The sequence below is a fragment of the Schistocerca piceifrons genome, chromosome 3, assembly GCF_021461385.2.
Source record: "Schistocerca piceifrons isolate TAMUIC-IGC-003096 chromosome 3, iqSchPice1.1, whole genome shotgun sequence".
NCBI classification, from domain to species: domain Eukaryota; kingdom Metazoa; phylum Arthropoda; class Insecta; order Orthoptera; family Acrididae; genus Schistocerca; species Schistocerca piceifrons.
In genome coordinates this window covers 45,567,868-45,589,087 of record NC_060140.1, presented here as the reverse complement: position 1 = coordinate 45,589,087, position 21,220 = coordinate 45,567,868, and the positions used below count along the sequence as shown (strand labels likewise).

The window sequence follows — 21,220 nt, the reverse complement described above, 5'->3', positions numbered from 1 at the left end:
CGATGGCAGACAGTACACACCACTCTTCCTGGGGGGTGGGGGGGGGGGGAGGGAGAGGAGGGCGACATCGTCCTGCTTGGCCTTGGCGGCCTCGTGGAGGAGGCGGTGAAAACTCGCCCCTGCAGAGTAGGGCGCGGCGCGGTGGGCCAGACGGGCGGAGCTGCGTTGCGGAAGATACGGGGAAGCCGGCCGCGACGGTGCCACGGGCATAGGTTCGTCGACGTCCGCGGGATGCTTCCCGGAAAATGGACTGCGCGGGCGTCGCTAGCTAGGCTGCGACACCGGCGGCGGCGGTGCCAAGGGCACGGGGGCATCGTCAACGATGGTGGATGGCGCAGCCGGTCGGGCCGGTGCAGCAGCCGGTGGAGCCAGCAGCCGCTGTGGAGACGACGGCTGTTGCTGCTGGACGGGGTCTGGCGGCCCTGCACGCCGACCACGGGTGGAAGGGAGCGCATCCGGGCGGCTGGAAAAAGGCGGCGGAGCTGTTTGCTGGAAAGAAGAGGTGGTCGGGAAACTGTGATACCAGCGCCTGAGTTGGTTGCGGTGGCGGCGGACCACTTTGTCAGCGATGCAGACATCAAAAAGCTGATGGCCTTGCGGCCAGACGATCACCCCCTGAATCCATCCAGCTCTCAGGCCGAAACCTCGCGTCCAGATAAGGGATCCAGGAACAAAGGGAGCCTGTGCAGTCGGAACCTGTCGTTTGGGTCCAGGCCGGAGGAGGTGCCAAAGGGTATGAGGTTGCCGGCCGTGCAAAAGTTCCGCTGGACTACGGAGGCCGATGGGCGTCGACCGATAGGAACTGAGGAACAACGTGCGCGACTCGTCCAAAGTGTGGGCGGAGGCATAATTTGTCACTTGGGTCTTAAATGTCCGGACGAGGCGCTCGGCCTCGCCGTTCGATTGCGGGTGAAAGGGCGCAGTGAGGACCTGTTGGATGCCATTGGCAAAACAAAACGTCGCGAATTCCTGGCTCCGGAATTTAGGGCCGTTATCGGTAACAATTGTTAGCGGCAACTCATCCGAGGAAAAACTTTCTGGAGAGCAGCGAGGGTCGCTTCCGAAGTGGGCCTTGGATAGAAAATCCACTGGACGTTCTGTCCCATTCAGAAGCTTGTGGGAGAGGACAGCCCTGAGCCCGTAATCAGACGTGTCCGTGGCCAGGAGTAATGGCAGAGACGGATCATATGGCATCAGGTGGGAGGCTGATTGCAACTGGAGTTTGAGGGTGGAAAAGGCCGTCTCACAAGCAGGGGTCCAACTCAAGGGGACATTTTTGCGGCATAAGTGATAAGGGGGCCGCCACCTGAGCGGCCGATGGAAGGAACTTCCGGTAATACGATATTTTTCCAAGGAAGGATTTCAGCTGATGGATGTCCCGTGGGGGAGGCAGGCGGCGTATGGCGTCCATATAGGAAAATGACGGAGAGATGCCTTTATGTGAAATAACCTGTCCTAAATAGGAAATAGAAGGTTGAAAGAAGGAGCACTTCACCTTATTGCATTTTAGCCCAGCCTGGCAGAGGCAAAGAAACAGCTGAAGCAAATTGGTAAAATGGGCTGCAGCAGTAGGGCCTGTAACGACAATGTTGTCGAGGTAATTAATGCAACTGGGAATGTCCTGCAGAAGTTGTTCCAAGAAGCATTGGAAAATGGCCAGGGCGCTAGCCAGGCCGAACGTGAGGCCAGCGGGCATATTCAGAACAGTGAGGGCTTGAGAAGCTTTATCCGAAAGAACCTGGAGGTACCTATCAGCGAGTCAATTTTGGTAAAGTAACGACCACCAGCCAATCGATGTAAGAGATGATCAGACCGAGGGAGTGGAAAGTCGTCCACCTGGAGCTGGGTGTTGAGGGTCGCCAAAAAGTCCCCAAAGAGACGGAGACACCTGCCTGGCTTTTGGACGATGACGAGAGGTGTTGCCCAGGGGCTGAACTGAACAGGCTGTAGCACCCTTTCCTTTTGCAGACGGTCCAATTCGTCGTGCAGTGGCTGCTGGAGAGCGACGGGGACCTGCCTAACCTGGAAGTATCGAGGGCAGGCTGACGGCCAGAGGTGGAGCGTTGCTGCAAACCCCTTGGCGCACCCGATGCCGGGGGAGAAGCTATCCTGGAATTCGGTGCAGAGGGAGTCAACTTTGGGAAACGGCAGCTCTGAAGAAACCAGATGTACATGATCATCGATCCTGAACCCGAACATTTGGAAGGCATCCAACCCAAACAGATCGGTAGCATTGGAACTGTTGACTGCCAGAAAAGAAATCGTATGACTGACAGATTTGTAAGAAACCACCGTCGTGAACTGCCCCAACAAGGCGATTTCCTGTCTGTTGTATGTAAGTAGGCGTCGAGGGGCCGGATGAAGGCTTGGCGCTCCTAAAACGGTCTAAGTAGTGTAATTGAGCAGGGATACCGCAGCCCCTGCATCGACCTGCAGTCGAACTGGCTTACCCAATAGGGTGACATCAATATACAGTTTGGGGGACGCCAAAGACACAACTTGGTTGATGTCCACGGACGCCTTGGTGTCAGAGTGCCTGGAGATTGGCGCCGTGGCAGAGCGACAGACAGAGGCAAGGTGCCCGTCCCGATTGCAACGGCGACACGTCGCCCAGCGGTCAGGACAATCCTCCTGTTCATGCTGGGAATAGCATCCTGGACATGATGGAAGGCCCAGGGGTTCTCTGCGGCGGCGTTGCTGGCCCCGTGAGTGCTGCTGGTTGTCTTCCTTGAACGACCGTCTTTTTTTGTTTTCCGTACGCCGAGAAGATGCCGGGGCGGTGCGCTGGGGAGTGCGGTGTGAAGGTGCGTATACGGCCGCAGTGTCCTCCTGGACGTCGGAAGTCTCTTCTCGGACGACTGCGACGTCGGTCCACGTTTCCAATCTATGGTCAGCTGCAGTGGGAACTTCAAACTTGAATGCAAGGTCTATGATTTGATCTAGCGACGGGTCCTCCAACTTTAAGGCGTCGTGGCAGAAAGCCGCGTCTGGGGCAGCTTGGATCAGGTGATCACAGACCACGTCATCTGCGTAAGATTCCCGGGATATGCGGGCGACAAAGTTACACTTCCGAGAGATACCTTTGAGTTCAGCAGTCCATTGTCGGGTTCCTTTCGACTCTGGTAAAATTCCACTCTTGCTGCCATGACGTGATATCTGCGGCGATAATAGGAGATGAGACACTCACATATGGCGGTGAAGGTGAGACTGTCAGGATCACATGGCTTGAGTTTCGTCAGGAGCTCGTACATACGGGAGACATTCCAAGAAAGAAAATAGGCTCTCTGATCATTTTCCTGGGATACCTGATGAATCCGGAAATGTTGACGAATCCTCTTTTCATATGTTTCCCAATCTTCAGCGTCTTCATCGAATGCTGGGAACGCTGGCGGTGTCGGTGGTGAATACTTTGAATTACAGCAATCAGTTGCTGCTGCAGTATTGCGAAATTTTGAAAAAGTTGATTCAGTACCTGCTGCACTGATAGATTCTGCTGCTGCAGTTGTGATTGTACTTGTTGTTGTTGTGGTTCCATCTTCTTTGGGTTGTCGAATCCTTATTCATCGCCACTGTTGTATTCTCCAACAGTTTATTGAATGTAACTTCTTCTACAATACAATAACTGGCTGTACAATATATGTAGACTTCCGTCGATCTAGCCGGAGATGTGGTTCCTCTCGGTCGACTGGTACTTCGATCGGCAGTACAGTACCGCGGCTTCAGTGATATCTTCTCGGAGACTCTGCTACAACGGTTGCCATTAGCAGCGGACGAAGACTGGTCTGCCTTTGACCGGTCGGGCCTATATAGAGAGCTGGAGCCAATAGAAACGCGGCGTAGGAATCCGTGGCCGGATATGTCGCGGTGACCTCTGCAAGGAAAGGTTCCCATTAATCAACTGGAATCTTCGGCGTGTTTACCTGATGTCTTCAGCTGTTGGTTTGTTTCCCTCATAGCGTGGCTGTTATGCGGTGCTGCCTGCCATTTAGGGGAACCCAATGGCAGACAGTACATGAGTGTCCTTCAGTTGTGAGCAGGACCAGTGCAGCTGACGTATTACCCCACTACACGTCAACCATACCGGGTATATCGGGAGAAAATTTAGCGACAAAATATAGTCCTGGAATTACGTTGACGGTGGGCTGTATCTTCCCGTGTTCCCAGACAGAATGTAAAAACATGTAGCTCTCACAATATTACATCGCTATGTCACAGTAAGACTCATGAACAGATGCGGAACTACTCCGAAGTAAACGCGTCCTCACCACACACAAACGAAACTGAGTAAAGACCACAGTGTAGGAAAAAGAAACTATTTACGTACGCGAAGTCATATACTCACAGAGTCACAGTACAATAAATCGCGAGCTTAGAGAGTTGCAGAGATTGAGGACCGTTTGTCGATAACACTATTCTCCAAAGACTGTGTGGATTCAAACAGCGCGCAACAAACGCACAATGAGCTCTGTAGAAACAGGCTGCACATACCCGATAACACTGCAATCGGCACCATATTTGTGATGAAATGCTGTTCCTCTCTGCAGGTGCTACTGCTGCAGCAGTGAACCATGAGGTTTCACGTTGCCTTGCGAGCCTGTGGTCAGCCGTGGGAATACAGAAGGCGGCAGCCATTCGTCTCATCTCCGAATGTGTTGCCGCTACCTCTAAGCTGGTTGAGAGAAAGTGTTGAAGCGGCCTACGCAAAGCTGGAAAATTGGGGGGGGACTCAGCGACCTGTGTGCGTCATTAGGAGTAACGGACAAGAAATTTCTTTCATCTCCACCTGTGTGTCAGAAGACTATGGCTCCAAGGCGGCCGTTAAGGAGCCATATCTGAACAACACCCACACACACTAGCGACGCGCTCCAATCGCAGGAGGATGTTTCGATAAGGCTAACAACGTGGCACCTGCCGAAAGTACAGAGAATTCTTTATCAATAAAAACGCACTGAAATTAATGATGCGTTAAAACTACACCCTTTTACAACATCTACACATCCATCTCAAAGTATCAGATGTATTCCAGTCTCATGAATCATAACAATAAAAAGACGTCACGGTCAACAACATCTAATCGAGTATTACTGCCCCAGTAGACAAAGTGCAAGACGATCTTTGGGCTACATGTCTTTATATGAAAGCTTTAATAGGTAACGGCCTAAGTCTCCTCGACAAACAATTCCAACGTAACCTATCAGGAAGGTATAATTTGGTCTATATCGTAACCAGTAATGCAGCCACGAATTATCGTTGCGGTATCAGAATTATTTTCTAAATTTTGTTGCCATATTCATCCACATCTACAGGATTACTCTGCTATTCATAATAAAGGGCCTGGCAGAGGGTTCAATGAACCACCTTCAAGCTGTCTCTTTACCGGTCCACTCTCGAACGGCGAGCGGGAAAAACGAGCACAATTTTTTCTGTGCGAGTCCTGATTTCTCTTATTATATCATGATGATCATGTCTCCCTATGTAGGTGGGTGCCAACAGAATCTTTTCGCAATTGGAGGAGAAAACTGTGGTGTCACCGCCAGACACCACACTTGCTAGGTGGTAGCCTTTAAATCGGCCGCGGTCCGTTAGTATACGTCGGACCCGCGTGTCGCCACTATCAGTGATTGCAGACCGAGCGCCGCCACACAGGTCTAGAGAGACTTCCTAGCACTCGCCCCAGTTGTACAACCGACTTTGCTAGCGATGGTTCACTGACAAAATACGCTCTCATTTGCCGAGACGATAGTTAGCATAGCCTTCAGCCGCGTCATTTGCTACGACCTAGGAAGGCGCCATTACCAGTTACTATTGATACTGAATCATGTACAGTCAAGAGCGCCGCTCCTCATTAATGGATTAAAGTTAAGTATTCCACCAGCAACGTCCGTTTTTCTGAAGTCTAATTTCCTTGGCCTGTTCCAGACCTCACGCCAGCCTGCGTGAGCTAAAACGCGTGCCTTTCGGCTTCCACTAATAATACGGTGTTGGCTCTCCTGCCAACCCACAACAAAAACTTGTGATTAAAATTTCATGAGAAGATCCCGCGCAACGAAAAACGCCTATGTTTTAATGATTGCCACTCCAATGTCTGTGGTACTATCTTCTCTATTTCGCGATAATACAAAATGAGCTGCCCTTGTTTGAACTTTTTCGATGTCATCCGTCGGTTCCACCTGATGCGGATACCACACCGCATAGCAGTACTCCAGGATAGGGCGGAGAAGTAGACCTGCTACACCTTCTAAGTGTTCTGCCAATAAATCGCAGCCTGCCGGAGTGGCCGAGCGGCTCTTGGCGCTACAGTCTGGAACCGTGCGACCGCTACGGTCGCTGGTTAGAATCCTGCCTCGGGCATGGATGTGTGTGATGTCCTTCGGTTAGTTAGGTTTAATTAGTTCTAAGTACTAGGGGACTGATGACCTCAGAATTTAAGCCCCACAGTGCTCAGAACCATTTGAGCCAATAAATCGCAGTCTTTGATTGCCTCTATCCACATTTTCTATGTGATCGTTCCAATGTATTTTATTTGAAATTGCAATCTCTAAGTATTTAGTTGAAGTTACAGCCTTCAGATTTGTGCGACTTTTGGCGCAATCGAAATTCAGCGAATTTTGAGAGCTCGTTTCTCTGGATGGGGCAGGATAAGGTTACGATTGTGGATGGGGCCGTAATCAGTTACTCTCGGTTGCGCAACAAATACGTTAACTTTATTTAAAGAAATTATAATTTTAAAACAATCTCTTAAAGTCACAATTGACTATGACAGCACAGAAAAAAAATTCCACAATTTTAGCGCTGAAGGCCAGCAACAATAACCTCTAACAACAAACGGCGGAAGGCCTGAAATAAAAGTCTGAAGAACAATTCTAAATAGCACTTTTAAAACAAATAGCTCGCTTTTAAAACAAATAGCTCGCTTTTAAAACAAATAGCTCGCTTTTAAAACAAATAGCTCGCTTTTAAAACAAATAGCTCGCTTTTAAAACAAATAGCTCGCTTTTAAAACAAATAGCTCGCTTTTAAAACAAATAGCTCGCTTTTAAAACAAATAGCTCGCTTTTAAAACAAATAGCTCGCTTTTAAAACAAATAGCTCGCTTTTAAAACAAATAGCTCGCTTTTAAAACAAATAGCTCGCTTTTAAAACAAATAGCTCGCTTTTAAAACAGATAGCTCGCTTTTAAAACAGATAGCTCGCTTTTAAAACAGATAGCTCGCTTTTAAAACAGATAGCTCGCTTTTAAAACAGATAGCTCGCTTTTAAAACAGATAGCTCGCTTTTAAAACAGATAGCTCGCTTTTAAAACAGATAGCTCGCTTTTAAAACAGATAGCTCGCTTTTAAAACAAATAGCTCGCTTTTAAAACAAATAGCTCGCTTTTAAAACAAATAGCTCGCTTTTAAAACAAATAGCTCGCTTTTAAAACAAATAGCTCGCTTTTAAAACAAATAGCTCGCTTTTAAAACAAATAGCTCGCTTTTAAAACAAATAGCTCGCTTTTAAAACAAATAGCTCGCTTTTAAAACAAATAGCTCGCTTTTAAAACAAATAGCTCGCTTTTAAAACAAATAGCTCGCTTTTAAAACAAATAGCTCGCTTTTAAAACAAATAGCTCGCTTTTAAAACAAATAGCTCGCTTTTAAAACAAATAGCTCGCTTTTAAAACAAATAGCTCGCTTTTAAAACAAATAGCTCGCTTTTAAAACAAATAGCTCGCTTTTAAAACAAATAGCTCGCTTTTAAAACAAATAGCTCGCTTTTAAAACAAATAGCTCGCTTTTAAAACAAATAGCTCGCTTTTAAAACAAATAGCTCGCTTTTAAAACAAATAGCTCGCTTTTAAAACAAATAGCTCGCTTTTAAAACAAATAGCTCGCTTTTAAAACAAATAGCTCGCTTTTAAAACAAATAGCTCGCTTTTAAAACAAATAGCTCGCTTTTAAAACAAATAGCTCGCTTTTAAAACAAATAGCTCGCTTTTAAAACAAATAGCTCGCTTTTAAAACAAATAGCTCGCTTTTAAAACAAATAGCTCGCTTTTAAAACAAATAGCTCGCTTTTAAAACAAATAGCTTGCTTTTAAAACAAATAGCTGGCTTTTAAAACAAATAGCTTGCTTTTAAAACAGATTTGCTTAAAAACCTTACTGTAACACGTCTGAAGGCCTTATCACCAAAGAAGTGAAATTATTGCTCGGCTGAAGGGCATATGAATAATAAGAGAATCACAAATATCTTTAAAACAAACATCACAATCTAAGGAATCAAGACAAGCGGTTCTCAGCAAGTGTTCCAAGGGCCTTGGAAGGTAAATCAAACGTAAGGTACGGTGAGACAGGCAGCCAAGAGTTGTATTCACGTAACAGGATGACAAAACTACTGAAACTAAGGGCACAAACGCTCCGACCGACCGACTAACCAGTCTGCCTAACGTCCAATCACCGGTACAACGATGGAATATTTTTAGGCAAGGGCGAAGAGACAGACAGCACTACGTCTTCAGAAAACACCCAAGGCCGAAGGAAACACCAGGACCGACGTAGTAGACCTCCGCGCCCCCCCCCCCCCCCCCACACACACACAAAAATATGCACAGTACAATACAAGAAGTTGTCAAACTACACGCCGTGTCGGACAGCATCAACACGACGAGGAAAGGCACACCACCTCCAGGGCAGGTAACTGGGGCGTTAGCGGCCACAAGGCAGAAAATACCACTGGTTGTACTTCACTAACAAGAATAATACCAAATTCAGTGATGAATAACAAATAGAGAAAGACGGCTGCAATATTTCACCGCCTCTGAACACTTCACTTGTTGGCGCCAGGGTCAGCGGCCCTGGAAGCAACAACCCACCTGCAAAAGTCGAGATCTCAGAATAGTCAAGGTTGCATTAGCAGTTAACTCTTCACTCAAACGTCCAGGGTTCGGTGTGCAACGAAGTCGTCGCTCTCGCAGCTACCCCTCCTCGGTCCGGCAGTGGCAGCACGCCGCCAGCAACCCCAGCTTGCCCCTCGCGCTGCATGGACCTGCTCGCTGCTGCGCCCCCAAACGACCTCATGTCCGTTCACCCTCCCACTCACACCAAATCCAGTACGCAGACAGCATTAAAATAACTGCTCATTCAAAACCACGAGATACACACGGAGCCCGGAAAACAATTACGACAACAATTCACAATACTAAAACGAGTCACTATGAAACAACATGGACGAATTAGAAGTCGGCACGAACACAGAGAAGCCAGAAGCGATCGGAAGACCAAATGTACGTCGTCCGCTGCGACGACCGACCGAACGACCAACCAACAGTCGTCTCCACTCAAGTCAGGCACAGGAAAGATTCCAGTATAAATCTTCGACTGACAACTTATTTCCATGAGATCATGAGATCACTTCGACGGCCACACACACACACACACACACACACACACACACACACACACACACACACACGTGAAAGTTGCACTACTCAAATATCACGACCCATTCAACTAAAACTCGCTGAATCCGGTCCTTGACGTGGTCGTGCACTCTCGCGACCACACCCTTCCGCCGGACAGTGGATGTGTGTCGCCAGAAGTCGGGCGACCACTGGCTGTCCGGACCTCACTGCTGCTCGCTCCCAAATCCTCTTGTTCGACACACGACGGCCCGGAAATACTACAGGCTGCTCCAAAGATGGTACCACAGTAAGCGCTATCTATAAGCGCTGCTGCTGCTGCCACTCACGGACAGACAACGCGAGCAAACGTAGCGGCGCCAGTGAACACAATAAGAAAACGAGGCGCCACTATCGCTGTTACAAGATGCCAGGCTATGATCCTGATCAGTTACCGCTTAGCAGCCAGCTATTGTTGCTCGAGCATCACATTAGCGAAGCTGTTACTTCACGTCATCAAGAGAAACAAGAATATTCATATCTTCAGTATCATTGTCGTCCAATTGTTTTGATTGTGATTATTGCGTCTGCTGACTCATCAAGTAAATACAATAGTCGTAGTGATGGGAGTGCAATAAAAATTAAGGTAATTGCGGGTAATGCTGTTCAGATAGTTTTAATTAAATGTCCATGATGTATATTTCGGTTTGTATAGCTCCTTGTGGATCGGAGTGTGGAAACAGATCCCTTCATCTGGCAGGTAGGTTAGAAAATTTAAAAAAGGAAATGGACAGGTTGAAGATATAGCAGAAATTAGAGAGGTTTGGTGGCAGGAGGATGAGGGCTTCTGGTCCGGCGAATAAAAGGGTTATAAATACAAAGTCAAATATGGGTAATGCTGGAATGGTTTAATAACGAATAAGATGGGTGGTTGTTTGAGGTTTAAGGGACCAAACAGCAAGGTCATCAGTCCCTTGTTTCAAATATGCTCCATTCCGCTAATGCGACATCTCAGGAAAGTCAGAACAATAAAACGGAAAAAGGTAAATACGTAATAGGGCAGACATGTTGTCATTGGTAAAAACAAAATGAGGGAAGTCGGCAAGAGAACGAACCCAACGCTATGCTGAAGCAGCATAGGCAAGACCACCTGTGACTTAAAAGGTGCAACCGCTAGAATGTAGAAATACGTATGGGAAAAGGAGACTAACCAATCCTTAAAAAACAAAGAGGTAAAAACAGAGTAAAAGGGGAAGAAAAGAGGATCTCGGTCAGGGAGGTGAATCGGGAATCTCCCAACACGGCTTACAGTGGGAGACACCCAAACACTCACCGCCCTGCCCCAACACCAGAGAGAGATTAAAAACCTTAAAACTGAGAATAAGAACCACTTTCCCGGAGGAAACCGAGAACCAGAGAGACCATCCGGGAATCGTCAGACAACATCAAAGGTAAAGTGCGGGGGAGTCTGTACTTAGCACGCAGAGCCAAAAGAAGGGGGCATTCAACCAAAATGTGGGCTACTGACTGGAGGGCTCCACAACCACAAACTGGGGGTGGCTCATCACGCAAAAGAAAACCATGGATCAGCCTGGTATGACCAATGCGGAGACGACACAGTATGGTTGAGTCCTTTCGGGAGAGGCGAAAGGAAGAACGCCACGGGCCTGGTGTCACCTTAATCGCACGAAGTTTATTAGACAGGGGAGTAGCCTCCCAAGAATTGGCCCATGACTGTGCGAAGTGGGATTTTACGTGAAGCCGTAAATCCGCTGCAGGAGGGGCTACAGAAAACGGGGTAAGTAACTGCTCCCCCAGCCAAACGATCAGCGAGCTCATTACCCGGGATACCCACATGGCCAGGGACCCAAAGGAAGTCAATAGAACAAGCAGCATGGTGAATATCAGCGAGATGTTCATGGATGGCAGAGACCAAGGGATGGCGCGAAAAACACCGGTCAATAGCAAGAAGGCCACTCATCGAGTCCATACATAACAAAACGCGGTTGTGTTGGGACTGTTCAACAAAGCTAAGGGCCTGGGAAATTGCCATCAATTCCGCAGTAAACACCCCACATGTGGGTGGCAGCAGATGATTTTCCGTTCCAACAGAGGACTTGAAGGCATACCCAACATGATCAGCAGATTTAGAGCCATCAGTGTAAAGAACAACAGGATCACGAAACTCCCATAAAATTTGGCGGAAAAAGGAACGCAACACCACCGGGGGGGATGGAATCCTTCGCACCTCCGTGGAGATCCATCCGAATTCGAGGCCGAGGAACTAACCAAGGAGGGGCGGAGGGGAGGGAGCGAGGAAGACAGGAAAAAGAAGGAAGCTGAAAATCACGGCAAAGAGACGCAAGGCGGAGTCCAACCGGTAAACCCGCCCAAGGGCGGGAGTCGGGTGTGCGACGTCCATGGTCTGGGAACAGGATAGAATAGGGAGGATGATTGGAGAGGAACGGATAGTGAGTGCATAAGACACCAAAAGCTGGGACCGCCGAACAGAAAGGTGGGGGGGGGGGGGGGGGGGGGGGAGATCCCAGCTTCAACCAGGAGACTATCAACAGGGCTAGTAGGGAAGGCACCGGTGGCCAAACGGATACCACGATGGTGGACTGGATCCAGCACGTGCAGTGTGGAAGGAGCAGCTGAACCATAAACTTGACAACCACAGTCCAAGCGAGACAGAACTAGAGCATGATAAAGACGGAGAAGGAGGGAACAGTCCGCACCCCAAGAGGAGTGGGCAAGGGAGCGAAGGACAGTGAGTTTACGGAAACATCCTACCTTCAGGAGTCTCATATGGGGCAGCCAAGTGAGCTTGTTGTCGAAAAGAAGACCCAGGAAACGAAACTGTGGGACCACAGGCAATCGCTGTGCAGCGACAGAGCTCTGGATCAGGGTGGACCGTAGTACGGCGACAGAAGTGGCACACCCGCGATTTTAAAGGAGAGAATTGAAACCCGTGGGAGAGGGTCCATGCAGAGGCACGCCGTATAGCAACCTGGAGCTGCCGTTCTGCAGATGCCATCGAGAAGGAACTAACCCAAACGCAGAAATCATCCACATTCAGGGCAGGGGCGACCAAGGGACCGACAGAGGCCCCAAGTCCATCGATAGCAATGAGGAAAAGAAGGACACTCAAGACAGAACCCTGTGGGATGCCCGTCTCCTGGGTCCGTGGAGAACTGAAAGCAGTACCAACCGGAACTCTGAATGACCAATGGATCAGGAACTGGCGGATAAAAATCGGGAGTGGGCCCCAAAGACCCCACTGATGAAGGGAAGTAAGATGTGATGGCGTCAAGCCGTGTCATAGGCCTTGCGAAGGTCAAAAAACACTGCAACCAAATGGCGGCGCTGGGAAAAAGCCTGCCAAACTGCGGATTCCGAGCGAAGTAAATGATGGATTGGAGGCCGTCCCTCTCAAAAGCCACACTGGTAATGGGACAAGAGATCCCGAGATTCGAGGACCCAATTGAGCCGACAGGCTACCATCCGTTCAAGTAACTTACAAACAACATTGGTCAAACTAATTGGCCGATAGCTGTCAACAGATAGGGGGTTCTTACCAGGCTTAAGGACAGGAACCACAATGCTATCCCTCCACTGAGAAGGAAGTCATCCTGGAGCCAGATATGGTTAAACACCCGAAGAAGATGTTGCCGTTGTGGAGCACAGAGATGTTGAAGCAGTTGGTTATAAATGGAATCTGGGCCAGTGGCCGTATCATTAGAAAAAGATTCTGACTCACAAGGGGTGAAACATAAAGTGGAAGCTTCAGCTCGCTGTTTTGGTGAAGGAAAGCAGCTGGATAGGAGGCTGACGCTGATGCCACAGCAAAATGGGTCGCAAGATGTTCTGCAAGAACTAATGGGTCCGTACAAATGCCATCTGGGAGGTGAAAGCCTGGGAGGGTGGACGGCCGATGGCAACCTTGGAGAGAGCGAAGTGTAGCCCATACCCATGACAGAGGAACAGTAGAACCAAGGGAAGAAACGAATCGTTTCGAACATATGCGCTTGCTCTGTTTGATTAAATAACAGGCTTTAGCGCGGAGGCGTTTAAAGTTAGTAAGGCTGGCTATGGATGGGTGCCTCGTAAGGTGTTGCAAAGCTCGACGGCTATCATGGATGGCAATGGCAATGGCCGTACTCCACCATGGGACTTGCCAGTGACGAAATGGTCCAGATGAGCGCGGGACAGCAAGGCTAGCAACGCGAACAATTGCCTCAGACACGTCACGTAGGACGTCATCAATACGACCCGAAAGAGAGGGAGAAAACACGACCTTTGCAGTGTATAGAGGCCAATCGGCGCGTCGGAAAGACCAACGAGGTAACCTGTCCATCGGGGAGCGGGAAGGGATAATCAACGGGAAATGGTCACTATCCAAAGGTCGTCGTGTGGCGACCAGCGTAATGAAGGGAGGAGAGAGGGAGAAGAAAGACAAAGATCAATGGCAGAAAAGGTACCATGACCGGCACTGAAGTGAGTAGGGGAGCCATCATTAAGAAGGCACAGTTCGTGGTCTGCAATAAATTGGTCTATAAGATGACCTCGTCTAGATGGAAAGGCACTGCCCCACAAGGGATGATGAGCATTAAAATCCCCAAGGAGGAGGAAGGGAGGAGGAAGTTGCTGAAGAAGGGCAGTTAAGGCAGCAGGTGTAAGAGTGCTGTCAGGAGGGAGATAAAGATTGCAAACTGTGACCGCAGAGTCTAAGTGGACCATAACAGCAACCGCTTCCAATATAGTTTGAAGAGGAATCCACGTGCTAGCAATGTCTGTACAGACCAACGTACAAACGCCACCAGAAGCCCACAGGGGTCCAACCCGATTTCGACTGAAAACACAGAACACACGGAGGGTCGGTGAGCGAGCATCAGTAAAATGAGATTCCTGGAGAACCACACAAGCTGCTGAGTAGGACGAAAGAAGGGATTTCAATTTCGGAAGGTGACGATAGTATCCATTACAATTCCATTGGAGAACCACAGAACGATGGTTTAAATGGGGGCTGAACACGCTAAATCTAGTCATACCGCCGGGTCCCCACCCGTCACCGACAAGGAGGGGGCGACATCCATGAACGACAGGTCAGAATCCGGTTGTGAAGTCGGGGAAGGGACCTCCGGTGACACCAGAGGCTCTTTGTCCCGGGACTTATGTTTCTTCTTCTTTTCAAGCTGAAATCGAGGAGGGCTGTGTGGCATGAAGGAGCCAGCTGCAGCAAGATCAGGAACAGAAAGAGACCGGGCGACCTGGGCGCCGACAGACCGCGGCTCTCGCGGTCGTCGCGCGGCAGCAGACCTTTGGCTTGGAAGGTGCCGGGAAGGGGCATCCCGGGAGAGGCGCCCTTGACCGGCAGACGCCGAAGGAGTGGGACACTTCTCCGGCTGGGGAGGGGGAGCAGCGCCCATAGGAGGAGGTGTGGGAGCCGCAGGGGAGGGGGGGGGGGAGGAGAGGGGTCCGCGATGGGGGTAAGGAAGGGGGAGGAAGGGTTGTAGATGTAACCAAGGCGTAACTAGATGTCATGGACACAAGGTGAAGTCGTGTATATTTCTTACAGGCCTCTGTGTAGGTTGAACGATCGAGGGACTTATACTCCTGTATCTTCTTTTCCTTCTTATATACTGGGCAATCTGGTGAACGTGGAGAATGACTACCATGACCATTTACACACATAGGAGGGGGAACACAGGGACTCACCTCATGGAGTGAACGTCCACAGTCACCACAGAGGGGCCTGTGAACAGCGGGAAGACATGTGTCCAAAACGCAAGCACTTAAAACACCTCATAGGAGGTGGGATGCACAGCTTCATATCACAGCGATAGACCATAATCTTAACTTTCTCCCCTTCAAAAGCCAGGATAAAGGCACCAGTATCAATACGATTGTCTTTAGGACCCTTCTGAACACGCCAAACAAAGTGAACACCACGCCGTCCGAGATTGTCCCGAAGTTCATCAGTTTGAAGGATGAGGTCCCTGTGAAAAAACACACCTTGTACCATATACAGAGACTGGTGGGGGGTAATGGACACAGTAATTGTGCCAAGATGGGTACAGGCACGAAGGGCCGCAGATTCGGCAGCTGAAGCAGTTTTTATCGGCAACGAACCCGACCGCATCTTGCTCAGGGAGTCCACTTCGCCGAACTTGTCTTCAATGTGTTCCACAAAGAATAAAGGTTTGACACTGGTGAAAGTATCTCCATCAGTCCTGGTGCAAACTAGATAACGGGGGAAAGGTTTTGCCCCTAGCCGACGGGACTGACCCTCTTCCCAGGTGGTAGCCATGGAAGAGAAGGCCGAAGGGGCAAGAGAAGCAGCACTTGAGGAATCAGTACCACGCAGACAGACGGCCGCAGAAGAGCGGCCAGAGTTTTGGACCCGTATGCGTTTCATCTGCATAGCGTCCGCCCTGATACCACCCACTCTGATCAGGGGCTCTCCTCACGGGGAGCACCCAGCCACAGCAAGGGCCATCTGGCACACCGGCCATTGCTGGGGGTTCCGATGCACCAGGATGACGAGCAACCACTCCAAGGCATGCATGAGGAGGTCACAGCTCAGGTATCAGAAGTGTGATCCCTGTGTGTTCAGGGGGCTCAACCAAAAGGGTACATAGCGACCCCACCACACGGGCTGGCTACCGTGCTGGCTATGCACCCTAGTATCAGACAACGACGTGAAAGAAAAGGTGGAATGTACTAGGAGGGCGCACGTCGGAGACACTAGGTAAGGTGCTCTTCCCAAATGGCTCACACTATGGAGGAGAAATTTTGTAATGGAGGTCAAACCCCAGAGGAGACCTAGGAATGCCAAAAGGAGGAGATGATTATGCAACAAAGCCGAATTGGAAAACCAAAAGAACCAGGAGGATAGCGGGGGCCAACATAAGCAAGGACACCAACAGAGGGAGAAGAGAGGGCGAGGGGAAGGGGGAAATGAGGGTCAGGGAGGGTCAGGGAGGTGAAGGTAGGGGAAGGGAGGGAGGGGAGGGGAAGGGAGGGAGGGAGGGGAGGGGAAGCGATGAGGGTAGGGATGGGGGAAGGGAGGGGAAATGCAGCCCTGGAGAGAAAGAAGGCTGCAAGGCTCGGGGCCCCGTGCTCGCCACGTACGTATCCACAAAAGAGTTGTGGACCCCCTGTGGGGTAACGAATAAGAAAATAGGAATGCGGGTACACTACTGTGAAAAGCATAGTAATGCATTTCCATTGATAAGGTACATTGAGGTAAAAAAAGTCATGGATAGCAATACGAACATATAGAGGTGGATGTAGTACCGCGTACATGAAGTATAAAAAGACAGTGCATCGATGGAGCTGTCACTTGTAGCCATGTGATTCATGTGAAAATGTTTCCAATATCATAATGCTCACACGACGGGAATTAACTGACACTGAAGCGTAATTTGAGCTAGGCGCTTGGGAAATCCATTCCGGAAAGCGTTAGGAAATTCAATATTCCGCGATCCACAGTGTCAAGAGTGTGCCGAGAATACCACATTTCAGGCATTACCTCTTATCACGCACAATGCAATGGGCGACAGCCTTCACATAACGACAGAGAGCAGCACTATTTGCTTACAGTTGTCAGTGCTAACAGACAACCAACATTGCGTGAAATAAGCGCAGAAATCAATGTGGGACGTACGACGAATGTATCCGCTAGACACAGAGCGGAGAAATTTGTAGTTAATTGTTTACAGCAGCAGACGACCGATGCGGGTGCCTTTTCTGACAGCACAACATCGCCTGCAGCGCCTCTCCTGGACTAGTGACCATTTGAGTTGGATTCTAAATGACTGGACAACTGTGTCGTGGTCGGATGAGTCCCAGTTTCAGTTGATAAGAGCCGATGGTAGGATTCGACTAAGGCACGGGCCCCACAGACCCAAGTTGTCAACAAGGCGTTGTGCAGGCTGGTGTAACGGTGCAGGCTATGTTTACATGGGACGGACTGGGTCCTCAGGACCAATTGAACCTATCAGTGGCTGGAAATGGACATGTTTGGCTACTTGCATATCATCAGCAGCCACTGACGGACTTCGAGGTCCCAAATAACGGTCAAATTTCTATGGATTACAATGCGCCACGTTATTGGGCCACAACTATTCGTGACTCGTTTGAAGAACATTCTGGACAATTCGATCGAATGATTCGATTGCCCAGATCGCCTGACACGAATCCCATTTAGGGGACATATAGACAGATCAGTTCGTGCACGAAATCCTGCACTGGCAACACTCCCGCAATTATGGGCGTCTATAGAGGCAGCATGGCTAATTATTTCTGCAGGGGACTTCGAACATCGTGTTCAGTCCATGTCACATCCAATAGCTGCATTACGTCAGGCGGAAGGAGATCCGACAATTTTAGGAGGTATCCCTTGACTTTTGCGACCTCCGAGTAGTGACGAAGCCCACACCTCTCTCTGAATTTTTAGTGAATGAGAATATCCTGGGAGAAAACTGGTAAGCATAGTTTTCCCAGTATGTCACGGTAAGAAACTTATTGGCTGTTGTACTCGTCCGCGTCGGGCGCGAGGAAACCATAGACGACAAACGTCAGCAAAAAATATGAGAAAATGAAATTAATTACACTACTGGCCATTAAAATTGCTACAGCACAAAAATGACGTGCTACAGACGCGAAATTTAACCGACAGATGCTGTGATATGCAAATGATTAGCTTTTCAGAGCATTCACACAATGCTGGCGCCGGTGGCGATACCTACAACGAGCTGACATGAGGAAAGTTTCCAACCGATTTCTCATACACAAACAACAGTCAACCAGCGTTGCCTGGTGAGACGTTGTGATGCCTTGTCTCAGGAGGAGAAATGCGTACCATCACATTTCCGACTTTGATAAAGATCAGACTGTAGCCTGTAGCGATTGCGGTTTATCGTATCGCGACATTGCTGCTCGCGTTGGTCGAGATTCAATGGCTGTTAGCAGAATATGGAATCGGTGGGTTCAGGAGGGTAATATAGAACGCCGTGCTGGATCCCTACGGCCTCGCATCACTAGCAGTCGAGATGACAGGCAGCTTACCCACATGACTGTAACGGATGGTGCAGCCACGTCTCGATCCCTGAGTCAATAGATGGGGACGTTTGCAAGACTACAACCATCTGCACGAACAGTTCGACGACGTTTGCAGCAGCATGGACTATCAGCTCGGAGACCATGGCTGCCGTTATCCCTGACGCTGCATCATCACAGACAGAAACGCCTGCGATGGTGTGCTCAACGACGAACCTGGGTGCACGAATGGCAGAAAGTCATTTTTCGGGTGGATCCAGGTTCTGTTTACAGCATCATGATGGCCGCATCCGTGTTTGGCGACATCGCAGTGAACGCACATTGCAAGCGTGTATTCGTCGTCGCCATACTGGTGTATCACCCGGCATGATGGTATGGGGTGCCATTGGTTACACGCCTCGATCACCTATTGTTCGCATTGATGGCACTTTGAACAGTGGACGTTAGATTTCAGATGTGTTACTACCCGTGGCTCTACCCTTCATTCGATCCCTACGAAACCCTACATTTCAGCATTATAATGCACGACAGCTTGTTGCAGGTCCTGTACGGGCGTTTCTGGGTACAGAAAATGTTCGACTGCTGCCTGGCCAGAACATTCTCCAGATCTCTCACCGATTGAAAACGTCTGGTCAATGGTGGCCGAGCAACAGGCTCCCCACAATACGCCAGTCACTGCTCTTGATGAACTGTGGTATCGTGTTGAAGCTACATGGGCAGCTGTACCTGTACACGCCATCCAAGCTCTGTTTGAGTCAATGCCCAGGCGTATCAAGGCCGTTGTTACGGCCAGAGGTGGTTGTTCTGGGTACTGATTTCTCAGGATCTATGCACCCAAATTGCGTGAAAATGTAATCACATGTCAGATCTAGTATAATATATTTGTCCAATGAATACCCGTTTATCATCTGCATTTCTTCTTGGTGTAGCAATTTTAATGGCCAGTAGTGTATTTCTGATAACCGATGCAAATTAAGCATCTGTTTACATCACCGTCCAATAACATCATGAAGCAAAACACCACCAGTCCACTGAAACGACAACCTGTGTCATTGTCCCACATTAATGGACCGATCAGCTTAATACTATTCTTATGTAAGGATATACGCAACAAATGAAAAGAAATGATCGGCAATTTGATCTCTGAGTGGTTCGACCTGGAGATATTCAAGTAAGTAACCAAAGACACGTAATATATCCGGTGGTTCTACCCTCGAACAATTCTTCAGTTATATTTTATTTACTGGCTGTGAACTGTGACAGAAATATTCGTACATAATCCTAGTTGTTATCACAGGACTCAAGAGGTGTGCTTTTTCTAAATAAACGCGATTCATACATTTCCCTTAATATCGTATGTTTAACTAAATACAAAGGACCACAGGAGCAGATGCTTACCCTCTGTAGAATCCGACAGAGAAAACGCCACCATCAGGCGAGGATAGATGAAGTACGTAACGATCGCTTATTTCTTCACCGTCACTATGTATTTTGCATTTGCCGCTTCGCTCACTTACCAAGTGTCTATCCAAACGATTTTAATTACAAAACATTTCTTTGTATAAAAAAAACAGAAGACATTTTTCGGTTCTATAAATTACAGTATTAATAGACTTCTATAAATACGTTTTTGAAATCACTTTGGGGGCAAGGCATAAACGTCTTTCACAGATAATGAGGATATATTATGTGTTGTAAGCCCAATAAATGAATGAATGAAGTTATATGATGAACAGAACATACTTTATGCATTCAATCAGTTACCAGCTAGTACTTAATTGTTCGTTTAAATATTTTTCAAAATAATTTTACTCTTTTTTTTAATGTATTGGTTATGTATGATTTTCTGCTGGCAAATTATTTTCAGAAATATTCTCATTTGCTTGAGTTGTATAATAACCAAATAAAGTTTACTTGCGCACTGATCAATAAACTGTCATTATTATAAGGCTTAGTTTTCAGGATTGGATGAGAACTTTTTTTCAATATTTACATTTGACTGAGGCAAAAGTGAATAGTTGTGTTTACGTGGCATTACACTTTGTTTCCATTCCTCCCAACGGGAAAAAACTCAGCGAGGGATAAAATTTCCATCCAGTTTTGTTTAACATAAAGTTTGCTTCATATTTACAACCGCTACGTAATAGAATTACACACAAAATTGTTTTGCTTTAATTATGTTATCAATATTATTGTACTGTTTGTTTTCAAGTTCGAGCTATTTTTGGCTCAACAGTTTACAAACTGCAGTAAAGTTCTTAAACTTAAGTGTGATACAAGTCAGCGTTGAAGTCTTAATTGTAAATTTCATTTGATACGACTCTCTATGTAATTGATACGGAGCTCACATCACACGATCGGCGGCTCCAATCATCTGTTCTGTTGCAGCTCTGCCGCTACACCAACTGCTTCATAGGAACAAATGCCTGCTGCTGGTACCAAGGTTAGCACGATGTGTCGCGGGCTGCACTTCTGCTTTTCACCTCAGCATCGTTTATACGAAACAAATTAAGTGCAGTATCACAGAGACAAAACATTTGTTATCCACTATACGGCACTGAAAAGAGTTTTGCTTAGCATATTTGTCTAGTCAGTTGTTTAATGTAGTTTATACGCAGTTACTACTGTTCGTTCATTTCAAAGTAAGAACACGTTTCCTTGTTGGCAACACTGTCAGCGGTCAGAGCGCTGCATGACATCCACTACACTACAGAATTACTGTTAGCCTGTTGCACATAGTTCAGCTCTCAGCGAATCATATTATAAAACTGTCTACGAC

The 21,220-nt window shown here is 48.1% G+C and overlaps 1 protein-coding gene across 1 annotated transcript in view; it reads left to right on the top strand.

Annotated features, from left to right (window-relative positions):
* Positions 1-231: 231 nt before the first annotated feature.
* LOC124788377 (spidroin-1-like) overlaps positions 232-21,220 on the top strand; it is a 41,084-nt gene continuing 20,095 nt past the window's right edge. Inside the window, exon 1 of the mRNA XM_047255643.1 lies at positions 232-733. Coding sequence (XP_047111599.1) covers positions 232-733 — 502 coding nt within the window. The remainder of the gene's footprint in view (positions 734-21,220) is intronic.